This window comes from Euwallacea fornicatus, chromosome 4 (genome assembly GCF_040115645.1).
Source record: "Euwallacea fornicatus isolate EFF26 chromosome 4, ASM4011564v1, whole genome shotgun sequence".
Taxonomy (NCBI): Eukaryota; Metazoa; Arthropoda; class Insecta; order Coleoptera; family Curculionidae; genus Euwallacea; species Euwallacea fornicatus.
Window position 1 is genome coordinate 1,307,302 of NC_089544.1, and position 14,756 is coordinate 1,322,057.

The following is a 14,756-nucleotide window of genomic DNA, read 5'->3' on the forward strand; positions in this document are numbered from 1 at the left end:
CTAAGAGTTTGGCCAAGGAGACGTTCTTTGAGATATACGAATAACACGCCATTAAAACTTAAAATCACTATATTTTCTAAATAAAATAAATTTACTCTTCGCCGTCAGTCGACTCGAACCAGCCAGACTCTCAAGAATTGTTGTCTTATTTATGCGTTAAAACCGCAAATAATTACATAACAAAATTTGCTTACATTCACCGAATGGATACATTACACCACGTAGTGCATACACGAATACAATTCACTAAATAAAAAAAAAAAAAAAAACAGACAAATGGGGAAACCAAAGTGCCGGATCTTTCACCCTAACAATACTACTTTGATTGGCTACCTACCCTACACCGTCATCAGACGGTGGTGTATTTTCACCTCCTTTGCCGGAACACCGGGTCGTACAACCTCTTAATAATATTTCTGACGCAAAACAAATCTCCGTGCTCCAGGTTGTTCGTCAAGTAAGACAGAATCGTATCTTGCAAAAACGTCTTAAAATTACCGGCGAAGTTACCGTTAATCTCGGTGTTTTCTAAAAATTTATGCAGGGACTTTAGACCATATATCACAGACATTTTGGTTTTAGTTAACATCATCGGCGAATCGTGTTTCATCAACGAATTCAGGAGGGTGGCGGTCACGATTTGAGTTTGCTCTTCTAGGAACACGGACTTGTCGTCGTAGGAGAGACCGTCGGGCAGCACCCACAACATTTTGATTAGGACTCGGGAACAGATGTCGATTAGGGGCGTGTTTTCAGCATATTGGTTTAGGCCTCCTCTTTCGAATATCTAGAGAGTAAATCCCTGTATTAGCATTGGGTATTAGGAATTAGGGAGCGTTTACGATTGTACAGGGTGTTCGGTAGGCAGTGCAAGATACTGAATAGGGCACTAATGGAGGCCATTTCGAATTGACTTTACCAAACGTACCTGCAGTGGCGGCCGCACAAATAAGAAGAGATTTTTAAACGAACTAACCTTATTTAAAATCGGGAAAACGGAAACATTTCTCTATCACATTAGTTTTGATTTAAATAATATTTATTTTTATTTATATTTTAACGTTTCTAATGAGGTTTTAGGTCGACATGACGAGTAAATAAAATTCCTTTGGACCAATAAACAAGGGCGATTCGATTTAAATGAAATTTTAACCCTAAAATGGCATAAACGTCCTAATAATTATATTAGTACTATTAAACTAAATGAATATTTAGTTGGGTCATTCCCAATGGCTCCATAACACCGTTGCGGCAAAGAGTCATTTAACTTCTGGCATGGTTTTCGAGGTGTGGGCATCCGCTGAATTTCTCCGTAAAACGCTCCATAAATTCTCAATTGGGTTCAAGTCGGGACTGCAAGTGCAAAGTTTTCTTCTACCCATTTTACGTTCCATCAAAGATATTTTGCGCACTACAGCAGCGCGATGACTGATCGACGAGTCATTTTTTTAAAAACGATGTTATTTATTTGTCCAAAGGAATTTTGTTTACTTATTGTTTCGGTCTATAGCATCAACATGAAAAAAAAATATGTTGATTAGTGACAGATGTATTTTATTACAAAAATACCTGATCATACAAATGTGTTTATTTTCTTTTTTTTTAAGATGTTTTACCGCTTTAAAGAGCGGTCTTATTTATATGGCCAACACTCTATACACAAAGTGTCACAATTTTCCCGATAATTAGGTTTTAAATATTTCTCAATTTGCCCGTGTTTTTCTATCATTGTTGAAGTGCAGAAGAATAACAGTCCTTTTATCGCACAAATATACTACACTTTTTTATTGTGTAAGAATTGATTGTTTAAACTATTTAAGCCATAAAATCCAAAATGGTTTTGTTGCTTAGCTAGGACTTCATATACTTGGTATTCCCAGTTTGTAGTGCAGCAAAGGGTCAAATTCAAAGCGGATTGAACGATTAGGTGTATGTTTATTCAGATTTCTTAAAAATTTCCTTAGACAATCTTTCAGCTCGTAGAGAAAATTGCTTAAGAAATATTTAAAAAATAAAAACAATTAACCTTAAAGCTTTTAAGCGCTTCCACCAAGCGCATCCGCCACAACTCCAGCTAGCCGTTTATTATCTTACGACAGATTTTCATATATTCGCGGTTTTTAGGTTTTTATCATTTTTAATACGGTCCGCGTATTTACATTAAATAATATCTAATACTATAAAATAATACTTTATTTCCCAATGTGAAGAAAGGAAGTATCCAAGCATTTCTTAGTCGATAAAAAAACAAAACAAAAAATAGAAGTAATGGCAAATAAATCGTTATTAATTTATATATTATGTTCAATGTGAGAATCACCATTCTGAATACATCTACGTGCTCCATTCCTCATTGCTGCCGTCGTGACAGCAAGTTGCATTTCTCCTTTAACTCATTAGGCAGCTTGATCAATTCTGGCGATTAAATGGTCTCCATTTTGAATCTCGTGTTCGCATACCAGCGATTTCATGCGAATACGCAGACCGTGTTAAAAATGCAAAAAACCCAAAGACCTCGAATGTCCGGAAAACTACCGTAAGATGGTAAATGGCGAGCTTAAGTTTTGACGAAGGCGCTTGATGGATACTTAAAAGCTTTAAGATTAATTGATCTAATTTTAAAAATATTTCTTAGGAAATTTTTCATAAGAACTCAAAGACTGTTGCCGAAGGAAGTTTTTACGAAATTTGACTACATCCACACCTGAACGTTCAAATAAAATCCACGTTTGTATTTGACTCTTTGCTGCACTTCAAACTAGGAAAATCGTGTTTATGAACTTCTGAAAATATTTTTTGTCCTTCTGCACTTCAATAATTGTAAAAAATCACCGTCAAATTAAAAAACATTAAAAACTTAATTATCAGAAAAACTGTGACATTTGTACACAGGTACGTTTCGTTAAATCAATTCAGAACGACCTTCTCCAATGCCGTATTCAGTATCCTGGACGACCTACCAAACACCCTGTATGTTAACGATGTTCGCAATAAAATTCCCGATGCACGTCAGAAGTGACCAAGAGTGTAACGCACAAGGCAAGTTTGGCCTGCTAATGAAAATGTGAAATTTTTCATCTTACTTTATAACTAACACAAATATAGCAAATAATGATTTTAATTAATGTTGTAAACATTGGTTAAATTCGAATTTTATTATGGTCAGATTGGCCACACCACATCTTAATTTACGACGTCGCCGTTAAGATTTTATGATTTACGGTCGGCTTTTTGAGCGATTATGTTTTTTCGGCGATTTGACGAAAGTAGTGATAGTGATCGTAGCGATTGCGTGATTCGGATACCTGAAAATGTTTTAATTTTATGTGTATCCATGTTCTAAAAGCTTCGCTCTTAATTCCGAATCCCAATTCCAGCGCCCATTATTATGTTTTTCGCTATGCGATAACGTTACCTTGAACGAAGGCTGAACGTGCATCGAGAATTTTATAGCGGATAATATACAGGGCGTCCGGAAACGACGCTAAAATAGTTTGGGGGGTGATTCTAAAGAGTAAAATAATAAAAAAGTTTTCACATTCTAACTTATTAAAGTAGCGCGACTCGTTTGCGAAAAGAAATTCCTTTAGAGTTCTCCCTTGGAAGAGTTCTGACCTCTTTAAGAAACGATATCTTTATAAGAACTTTTTTTGTTCTTTTAATGTCTAAAATCACTTCCGAAACTATTTCACCATTATTTCCAGATACCTTGTAAAGCTGTAATCTGGCGGAATGTAATGAAATTACTTTCTTACGGAAGTAATCTATTTGGGATTCGCTGAAGGATATTACTTACCTCTTGTGTATCTGTACTGGGCTCAGGAAAATACCGACACGCCCAGGAGAATATCAAGCAAACAGCTTTCTCTTGAGGCATCAAAACCGTTATTAAATGTATTAGATCTTCCTTTGCCTTTTCAGGCACTACTGGCCATTTGTAGCCTGGACTGAAAGTACCAAGTTATTAGAGCGTCTCTTTAGAACAAACACCGTCAATTTTTTAACAATAAATTCTAAAACATGCTTACAATGTTTGATTGATGGAGTTATTTATTTTGATTCGCACTTTCAGGGCATTCTCGTAATTACTCATCGCGTTTCGGACGTCCAAATCCTCATCCTCAAGCAAAACCATCACAATATTTAAGACGTTGCACAACTGGTCTCCTAAAATCAAAAGGTGCCACCACAATTATTTTCCTACCAGCGTGCCGTAAAGCAGCCGACACATTTGGACGTGGGCTCGACTAATCAACTGCTCCAGGGCGGACTCGTGCAGGTAAGTACTTACGATTTACCGCACTTGTACGCTGAACGATCATCGCACCGCAAGACTTACCCTTTAAAATCGGCTCTTCGTTGCAATATAGCGGATAATTTTTGCAAAGAAAATCGCAAACTGCGAGCCTGCGATGCAGGGCGGACGCCGGGGAGGACGACTTAGACAACACCTCCAGTAATTTGTCATATCTAGATGAGAATCGAATTCACAACTTAACACTAGCGAGCCCTAAGGAATATTACCGCAAAAGAATGAAATCTTCTTCTTCAATAAAAGTACTTATACAGCTTATCACAGCACTTATGAGTTCTTCATTATCACAGTCGCAATAGTTCAATAACGTGTTTAAAGTCTCTTGCTTGCTCAACCTATAAATAGCGATTTAAAATTTCGTCGGTTCCCCTAGAATCAGAGTGACCTCAAAAATCGAATAGCGCAAGGGTAATAATCTAAAAGAAGAAACAGCAGGACCCTGTCTTCTTCACGAATGTATTGCTGTATCTTCAACTCTTCGATCAAAAATCCTTTTAAATAATAATGAATGTGTTTTAGGATCTTTTCTACGGACGGCCTGCTGAAGGACATGACGAGACTGTTAATGTCACCATTAATCTCAATTTCACCAGTGGCAAATAGGGGATGTTGCTCTATAGTCGTATCCACTATGGGCTGAAAAAATTGCATGAAAAGGCACTGTTAAGCATCCTTGTACACGGCTCTTTGGACTTAGCAAGGGGGACCATTTGCAAAAGTGTCCACCTTGTGTAAACAATTAATCAATTAATACTTACCACGTCATTTCTATCGGGGGCGATGCTCAGACGTGCCATCGTTGACCCGAACTGAAACGACAATAATAAAAAAAATAAGAAAATAATGAACTAAATTGGTTAAAACAAAATTGTACAGCCACTTACCACTGCGTTCTCCATTTTATTATAGAACAGATGCATCTGATTCAAGCTAATCAGCAGCTCCAAACAGAACTTCTTCATGGCAGTTTGCGGCCCGTACAAAATCGACATGATTTCATTGGTCATCGTCGTGTAAGTGGCGTCAGTCTCTTCTAATTTATTAACAATGATGTAATAAGCTAAAATGGTTCTGGTTATGGCGAAGTTGCCTTGCCACGTCAAGGCCGGATTCGTGTGCCTTTTGGTGTATTTCGAGAGGTACAGGAGTATGTGTTTCAGGCACGACAGATCATCAAAGCTGCCACAACTGGTCAAGAATGAAAACGTGTATTTGCTTTGAGGACACGAGGGTGAATATACTCACTTGAACAAAAATAATGTTATAAGTTCCGTGTAGAGGTTGATGGTCATGTGGCTGAACTTCCTCTGTACATTCTCCCAAATGTGGGAGCTTTGCTTTAAGTAGGTGGCTAAAGGTAAATCCTTGATGTGGACGTTTTTTAACACGTGATACATCTGTAAATGGAATGATAAAAGGTACGAACATAATCGGATGTAAGGTATAGGTATAATCTAAATATACAGGGTGTCCCTGAAATGACTATGCAACGTTTGACCGAAAATTCCTGAACCAAGAATGAGGCGTTCGAGGCAAACTTGCCCATGTCAAATGTGGCTTCGTTTCGCCGCTACAGTGCGCCAAAGTTTTCAAATTTACATAGTTTTCTCGAAATATTTTTAAACGTTTTTTTACCGATTTTCACTCATTTTAAAACTAAAAGTTGCTACGTGAATTAGCGCACATTTAAATATCAAAAATAGGTCGTGATTTCCAAATAAAAGTTTGTATTTTTGTTCCCCCTGTACGAATAACATAAATTTTTCCTCTCTATTTATTTTGAAGCCCTTTTGTCCCCTGTAAAATTTTCATCATCCCCGACAGTTTTTCTAGAAAAAAAATTATTTCCGATATTTTGCAATTCGTCATTGTTGCAAAAGCAACGCAGGTAAAATTTGATTTTGCGTTTCCTGCACAAAAATGGTGGGTTTGAATTTACTGTAAATTGAGTAGTTGTTGATTTTTTAAAATGAAACATTATTTTAACGATGAGGTGGTCGACGTGCTTCTAATGTGTGGATTCCGTGATGGAAACGAACGTATGAGCATCGGAGTCTATCATAAAAAACATCCGTGCCGCAAAAGTTTGATGATTCAAAATTTTGCGAGTATTGAAAGGCAATTTATGGAAGCGGGTAGTTTTAATTCAGACGACGTTAACTGATGACGTCGACGCTCAAAAAAAAAAAAAAAAAATATATATATATATATATATATATAGAGCCATCCGAGCAAAAATGGTAGAACATCTGTAGAATTAGAAGGCGTCAAAGAAACCCATCTATATTCGAGTTCCCAATAATTCAACATATAAAAGTCGATGGTAAAAAAAGCCTTCAGGAGGCCCACCGAGAGGTAAACTTGTGTTTATACGTTCATGCTAAATATTGAAATAATTGCCTGCGTAAGTCTGAAACGTGCTATTAATAAAAATTACAAATTATGAACAATTCGTTGCAGGAAACGTTTCCCCTGCAAGATCGGCACATGATGCTTACGGCTGTTGTTCATAGGAGAATCAAATTTATTAGCTCACATATATCATTCGGCCCTTGAAATTTTTAAGCTTCCAATAGCCCGAGTGACAAAATTTTGAGGAAGGTTGCAGCTTCATGTTTATTACATTTGTCGAAAATTTACTAGTTCTTAAGCTATAAAGTGTAACATTAAGAGTTGATAATAAGACGAAGCTCAGGCTGACGGGACCGTCTTAAGACAAAGCGCTGCCGAACGAGGGCGCCACCACCAAGGGCGCAATCGAGACGCCATATTTGCGAGCATTCCTTGGGAAACAGGGACTGCCAGGTCTCAGCTCATCCCTCGGATTTGAGGGACTCGCGAGACCTGGAGAAAGTCGAGACCAAGAAGGGACGGGCAGATAAGATTTGGAAGGGACGAGAAGCGCTCGTGTGGTGGCGAATTCGTTGGTTTTGCTCTTTTCTACTCTTCCTATTAATAGTAAATAAATACTCCATATCATCATGGAAAATCTCCCTAACGATGATCCGACATGTACATATTTACATATACGTGTGTTAATTAGGAACATGGCTTATTTAATGCCGTATGAAGTTCTAAATTAGCATTGAACTCGAAAAACCTCAGGCTTGTTTTTAGATCTAGTCCTTTTTGCTACGGGAAATGTATTTTTTTCCGTCAGGGTCTGTTTTTGTGTGATGGGACTTCTGCCTTGATATTGCAGCTTTTCCCCCATTTTACTAAATCTGGAAACATCGCATATCGTTTGCAATACCGATGAGCTGTACCTTAACAAAAGGCAGGTTGCAAGTTTTTTGTACCTTCTCGAACCAATACCACTTCGAATGTGATTCACTCGAACGTTAGCAGCGCGATGAACAAGATGGCCGTAATGCACACTGCACTAATAATCGAGATAATCGGGTTTTCCTTTGTTCTAAAATCTTGTGATGTACACTATTAGTGTCTCCATGGCTTAGTGAGTGAAAGTGGATGTTGCTGAAGTGATTCTAGCTCACGCTTTCGGCGGTCGGGGGGGGGGGGGGGGGGGGGGGGGGTGGCTTCTGATTGTTTTTTGATGTGACTCGTAGTTGGGTATTGTTAGTTAATTGAGACTCGGAATTATTTGCCATTTTGTCTCATCTCAAAGGTACTAAGACCCTCTTAGAACCTGGAAGACGAATGATATTGCGACTTGAGCTGTTTCGAGAATTTAAGAAATATTTTTCTGTTTCACGTCTCAAATGTGTACGCTTCCGCTTTGATTCCTTATTAATTCGAAACTCGAAAATGTTTTGAAGATTTTTTCTATTGAATTAATGTGGACTTTTCTTGTTTCAGGTCCGCCTGTGTGCGCCTCTGCGTCCAGCCGAAATTTCTTCAACACTGCAACGGTTTTGAAGATCTTTTCTACAGAACTAATGCGGATATTTCTTGTTTCAGGTCCGCCTCTGCATCCAGCCGTAATTCATTCAACACTGCAACGGTTTTGAAGATCTTTTCAACAGAACTAATGCGGATATTTCTTGTTTCAGGTCCGCCTCTGCATCCAGCCGAAATTTATTCAACACTGCAACGGTTTTGAAGATCTTTTCTACTGAACTAATGTGGATATTTCTTGTTTCAGGTCCGCCTGTGTGCGCCTCTGCGTCCAGCCGAAATTCATTCAACACTGCAACGGTTTTGAAGATCTTTTCTACTGAACTAATGTGGATATTTCTTGTTTCAGGTCCGCCTGTGTGCGCCTCTGCGTCCAGCCGAAATTCATTCAACACTGCAACGGTTTTAAAGATCTTTTTCTACAGAACTAATGTGGATTTTTCTTGTTTCAGGTTTCCAGTCTATACGCTTCTGCTTCGAATTGAAATTAATTCGAATCTCGAACTGTTTTGATGATTGATGAGCAATTATTTCGAAAAAACGATATTAATTGGAAAACATTAGCGACCTATATTGGTGAAAAGAGCGACATTGGATATAGGTAAGTTTGCCTAGAAAGCCTTATTTTTAACATAGATATTTGTGGTCACGCGTTATACATCGATTTCGACGACACGATATATAGTGCATCTGAACATACCTGCAACAATGTGCCATGACATCCATTATCGCTAATTTTTGGGTTGGAAATTTTATTGAAACACTTATCAACATGATTTTTAACTTCTTTCGCATTGATTAAAGCGACTGACGCCTTCGCCGCGGCTTCTCTAGTCCTGAACACCGGGTTTCCCAAACAAACATCAATGTATGGGAGGTATTCTGAAACCTAGATATTGACAAAAATCCTATCAGTTGCGAAAATTTTAAGAAAACAACTATTCCTTACCTTATGAGGGCCTTCGTCAAAATTCGAAGGATACAGCCTGTACAAAATCATTAGAATTGGTTGAAGTACTAAACTGGCTTCATTGTGGCACTCTTCAGCTAATGTATTAAGGATGAATTTGTACAGCTCCTGGTACCTTATGAAAAACACTTTCACGGTTAGCTTGTTCTTAATGCAAAGATGATCCGAATCAGCTGTTCTTTGAACTCCGAACATTCGCGTCATTAAGGCCGAAAAAAGCAATGTTGAGGAATTCCTGACCTAAGTGGGCAATAATTAATTAAAAAATGAGTTCTAATTGTTTAGGAAATTAAGACGGATACCCCCCAAGCCTCGCTTTTGAAGCCAGTAATGGCCAGAATCACTCCTTTGGCAACATATGGGGCAACTAATTCCCCTAATTTGCTATGCCTAAATATCGCCCGTAACACGTTCAAACAGTGCATCCGAGTCTCGTCCGTGCAATTATCGTAATCCTCAGAGGTTTTGAACAAGCTCACCATGGTGTTATAGAAATGTGTTGGGTATGGCTCAGTTGTAAGAATAGAGAGTATTAGAAAGGGTAGACCTAAAAACAGTAGTTCATCAGTAACGCTTTTTGATGTCGTTAACAAAGTTCATTTATCAAAACTCACCAGCACTTCTTCGAGTAGCACACAAATCCTCTGAATGTTTTTTTCCAGTACAGAGGTCTAACGCTTGTTGTAGCCAATTTGGTGCCAATCGGACAATATTCTCATTACTAGATTTCCAAAAATATTCACAGACAATACTGAAACCCACATAGGCCTGTTCAAATACTCCTCGGTGCTTGCTTTGTACGAAGACGTTCACAAAAAACTCTCCTATTTTCTTCAAAGTCACTTCTGGAAGCATTGTCAATTCATTTTGAAGTTTCACAGATTGTTTCGCAATCTCTGCTAGCAGAAGTGTCATTTCTTTCATGGTTCGCCATGCGTAGACTACGAATTTAATTGAAATTTCAATAATATGGAACGCAATTGGATCTTTGGTGGTACCTAGAAGCTTCTGAGATTTGGGAGATTCATCATTTTCGCAAAGATCCTCAACATTTTCGGGTAAAAACCCCTCTGGAGAAGGGTTACATACCAGAGGCATAATTTTTTCGGCGATGCTGAAGCAAGTAGATACTAGATGATCAAAAATTCCTGCATAAGTTTCATTATATTGCCTGTAAATCAAAATTAAATGAACACTACATAAACCAACTCTTAAGGGGGCCAACTCACTCAATATCTCGACTTTCTAACAAGTGTCTAATGCTCAATATCAGGCCGTAAACAGCAGTGTTGTCAATCCCAATATTTTCAATTTTAATCTCAGAGCTCTGGTTAATGAATTTTCTAGTTAAAACGACGATCATGTCCAGAGTTGGATCGTTAGACTTTTTAGCCTCCTCCCCGCATTCGCAATGGACAATGTCGTAGAAATAAGGAGAGTACGAACAGACTTCGAACAAGTAAGCAGCCGAGAGTGTTTTGCTTGGTTTAACGTCTAGAGCCAAGTCAATACTGCGTTGCATATATTTGAATGTGAAGCTTACGGTCTAAAATAAAAAGAGAATGAGTATTCAGAAGTAGTTGTAAAACAAATTCTATCAGTTTTATCGTTTCTAATTCAATTTTCCACCCTGAGTGTTAGATCTCAACATCTCGCCTAGGCAGATCCGTATAATTTCGTAAACCGTAGAATTCGAATGCTTTTAGTAGTTGACATAATTCGACTTTTCTTCAGTAAATTTCCCATTCCTTACTAAGTGGCTTTTTTCCTTACCCGTCACTCCGAAACCGTTAATACTCCTCGTGACCTCTTAAATATCAACCAAAAATCATTACTTTACCAGTAAGAACTTACCGTAAAACCTAAATAGTCCGGTGGTAATGTTTTTAGTAACTTCACAGCCATCTTCTTATTACTTTCGTAAGTATCAAACAATATGTTGTGGCTACTTTTTACGTCATCTTCGTTCCAACAACTTTTCCATTCATCCGATGAAAGGATATCGCGGATCACGAGCAAAAGCTCTAGAGAAGTTGCCCTTCTAGGAAAATTAGAGTCATAAGACAAATTGCCTAAAATGCATTGTAAAAATAACCGGCAAAATTATCGCTAAGTCAAAGAGGAAGTAAAACTTTTGTTATTAACTTTGAATGGATCAAGCACTGACCTATAAGGATTCTTGTAAAATTGCAAATAAACCGTCTATAAGACTTTTTGAGCTCCTGATACAAGATAAGAAACTTTTTCTGCTCCTTATTAGTGCATTTTGCGTCCAAACACTTCGTTAAATTATTGATATTTCTATGGATAACCTTAAAGCCAGCATCATATCTGGTTAACACTTTCTTATAATAAGCAAGAATCTGCTTCCTCGTACTGGGAGTTTGCGACGTGATATTATAGCTGATAAAGTTTAACAAAAATATGAACTCCCAGTCAAGGTAAAGCTCAGTGGATTTCAAACTTTCCGCTACTGACGCTAAAACCAAGAGGCGTATCTGAAAGTTAAACCATAATATTAAAATTAATTGACGATATAAAAGTGGTAATAAACGTTTACCTCCTCATTTTGGTGAATCATAAACATATCCATCTTCTGCTTATCGATCAATCCCCGCCAATACAAGTTACTGTCTTTATCTAGGGTTAGCTCAATGCCATTCCTTCGAGCGTTGTGCAAGCAATGCAGGAGTACTTTGGATTCCTCAGCTGTGCCGACATACTCGTTTGGGAATCTGTAGCAATATTTTAAAATTTGTAACTGAAATTTACAAGCAATAGCATTGCTTACATCATCCTCAAAATAGCAGGCTGCAATTTGAAAGCCGTACTAATGATTTTCTGGCAAAAAGATTCACTCTCTCTTCCAGATTTTAGTAGATTTATTGCGGGCAACACCCAGGTTTTGGCCCAGTCATTTTCACTCTCGGTGGATGAGGAACTGAAGCTTTTTTCCAGTAATGTTTGATAGGTCTTACTGACCTAAAGCAAATTGGGGCATTTGACGAACGAACTTTCAAAATAGAACTGGCCACTTAATTTTTTTGAGTGATTTCAAACAAGGGTATTTTAAAAACCAAGAAATATTCAGACGTTGCATGTATATTCCTTGGTACAGGCAGGTTATGTATAATGAGTATTAACATTGACATATCTATTAGTTTTCATATATCTTTGATCTATTATGAATAAATTTGTGCCTTTTGCATGATCCTCATAGAGCTAACTTTATTTGTGACACCCTGTATGAATTTTGGGTATACTAAAAAAATCTTAAGCTATCTGGGACTAATAAAGATATGTCTAACAGATATCCTTTAACAAAATCTCTTCACAACCTTAATATATTTCCTTCTCAAATTATGGAACTTTGAAATCACCCTAAAAAATCAATTTGGCAAGAAAAATATGGGATTATTTAAAATATCAGTTATTAAATGCCACTTTTGGAAACGTACTTGGTCTGTTACCGTAGGGTTATCAATGCTTTCCAATAAAACTAAAGGCAAATGCTCAAACCTCTTCAGCAAAAAGTCACACCCATAAAATTTCCCTATGTTTTCGTAGGCCTGGAACCTCATAGTACTTTCCTCTGGAATGTCCTCAATCTTTTCCATCATCAAATTAGTCAAATCAATGAACCCTGGAAATGTCACATAAATATAGAAACATTTGAATGTGGTGCAAAATATTCACCATTTTCATGGTAATGTGCTGCTAATCCGACCAATTCGTCAAAAAATATCTTTGAATAGTTACGAACTACGTCGATGAAATGGTCTGCATGAGATGAGACATAAAACAGACTTTCCAAGAATAAAGGTTTGATCAAATCTATTGGCATATTTTTCAGGTATTTTGCCACATGACATAAAGTTCTGCTGGTTTCTACTATAATTGAGGACTGGCCTGGGTTACTGAAAATTAGAAGTATTAAGGTAATTAAAAAGAGTATTTGCTTAAATACCCACCTTTTTGCATTGTCTAATATTCCCTCAAACAAAACACACAGCAAGGATTTACCATCTACCTTCTCTGAAATTAATCTATCCTCTGGTAAGACACTGACTATTGAAGAATATATAATTATTAGATAGTCACTAGGTGTGTTTTCTCCATCTAGGGGATTCACTGATAAATTAAAAGGAGAGCAATTCTTGCTTAACTGAAATAAAGCCCATTCAAGTAAGTACTTAAATAATTGTAACAGGTGAACTCTTACCAATTGTGCAACGCTCATGGTATCTCCTTCTAATATACTAAATGAGTATACAAAAATTAGACACACTTTCATTCTCAAATCAAACCCAATTTTATCATTAAAGAGCAATATGTAAGAATACATTATCAGAGACTTCAAGTATTGATCTTTGATTTCTTCAAGGAATGAGACCTTTTTCACAAAAACTGGTAGAATTTGCTTTAAAACTGCATTCATAAGAGTATTCAATTCTTCTATTTCAGGAATTATGTCTTGCTTGACTTGGCTAAAACAGATTGCAATATAACCAAAATATCAAGTTTCTTCATTTTATACAGCATGAACTACCTACCAAACCTATTATTCTAAAAATATTGTATATCTAGATATGCTAAACCTTTAGTTTTTCAGTTAACAGTTTGGTAGTAAATCATAGCTGCTTACTTCAAATATTAATTCATAATTCAACAACCAACATTCTTACCTTGCGTAAAGGGCAAAGCTATCAAATAGAGATATGTACAATGGGAATAAAGGCCTAAAATTTTCTTCAAAATTATAGTCAGGTGAAGTTTGCATCACAGCTATGAAATGAAAGAACTCGCTACACTTTCTGAGATGACATGTTTTCTCTTCTTTAATTTTACTCAACATAAATTCAGCTGTGTTTTTAATAATTTCACTTAGCAAGTCCGTTTTTATTACTAAATCCTGAAGAAACTTTCTCAATTGTTTTTTGCCATTGTATCTAGTAAATAGCTCGATAATTAGATCTCTGACTTCCCCTTGTAAAGGCTCATTTTCCTGAGACTCTGTATAGAAGGTTATCTGAAAGAGTATTGGTGCAATACCGGGTATTATAAGGTATGATGTGTAATTACAATATCCTTAATAACTTTTTTATTATCGTTTTCCGGGCTCTGTTCTCCCAATTGGTTTAAAAGTTCCTGCAGTGCTGAGTTGGTGGGCAGGTTTTCTCCGCCTCTTTGAAACTCCAAGGGAGGCAGACCACTTTGGTTGATTGGTATGTTATGCATGGCCATTTTCCTTGTGTAAACACATATATTTAGTTTAAACTATCAGAGTAAATTTAAAAAACTGCAACTCGTGTACATTTTTCAGAACACGCTTTTTCGGAATGGACTTGGCAAGTGTCAACTATTTCCTAAATTTAATTGTCAGTGTCAGAACCACGTGATATTTTCAGAACACGCTTTTTCGGAATACATTTGTAAAGAACTGTCAACTATTTGCAGTCGTAAGCTGTCAATGTCAGAACTTCAGTAACTCTGTCTTGCAAACCTGTCTCAACGTTATTGTAGGGACGAGCAGTTATCGCAATTCAGGGAAAGATGCGTGCTGTTTTATTTCGCCACTTTACAAGTGGCAACGCGAACAGATCCTAAAGGTTA

The 14,756-nt window shown here is 37.1% G+C and overlaps 1 protein-coding gene across 2 annotated transcripts; it reads right to left on the minus strand.

The window, feature by feature from the left end:
- Nucleotides 1-51: 51 nt before the first annotated feature.
- THADA (Thyroid adenoma-associated protein homolog) lies at nucleotides 52-14,560 on the minus strand. Of its 2 annotated transcripts, XM_066281291.1 has the most exons (25): nucleotides 14,226-14,559; nucleotides 13,829-14,172; nucleotides 13,366-13,630; nucleotides 13,115-13,308; nucleotides 12,840-13,060; nucleotides 12,602-12,786; nucleotides 11,935-12,125; nucleotides 11,704-11,878; nucleotides 11,311-11,641; nucleotides 10,998-11,215; nucleotides 10,373-10,689; nucleotides 10,142-10,314; nucleotides 9,758-10,084; nucleotides 9,446-9,690; nucleotides 9,123-9,383; nucleotides 8,874-9,062; nucleotides 5,561-5,712; nucleotides 5,200-5,503; nucleotides 5,074-5,124; nucleotides 4,701-4,951; nucleotides 4,525-4,650; nucleotides 4,340-4,470; nucleotides 4,029-4,167; nucleotides 3,797-3,947; nucleotides 52-787 (listed from the first exon to the last, which is right to left on the minus strand). In XM_066281291.1, the coding sequence occupies exons 1-25, from the start codon at nucleotides 14,385-14,387 to the stop codon at nucleotides 368-370; spliced, it is 5,523 nt and encodes a 1,840-aa protein (XP_066137388.1). In that variant the 5' UTR covers nucleotides 14,388-14,559; the 3' UTR covers nucleotides 52-367. The 2 variants fall into 2 exon arrangements, with proteins under 2 accessions (XP_066137388.1, XP_066137387.1); XM_066281290.1 differs by having other exon boundaries at nucleotides 12,840-13,308; nucleotides 14,226-14,560.
- Nucleotides 14,561-14,756: the final 196 nt, after the last annotated feature.

Bases quoted from the DNA above. Each gene is read 5' to 3' on its own strand.
- THADA (XM_066281290.1), bottom strand. From the start codon at position 14,387: ATGGCCATGCATAACATACCAATCAACCAAAGTGGTCTGCCTCCCTTG. The intron at 12,787-12,839 runs GTGAATATTTTG...TGACATTTCCAG, and splicing joins AGCACATTACCATGAAAATG to GGTTCATTGATTTGACTAAT. The intron at 788-3,796 runs GTAAGTAATATC...TTTACTCTCTAG, and splicing joins CCAGTACAGATACACAAGAG to ATATTCGAAAGAGGAGGCCT.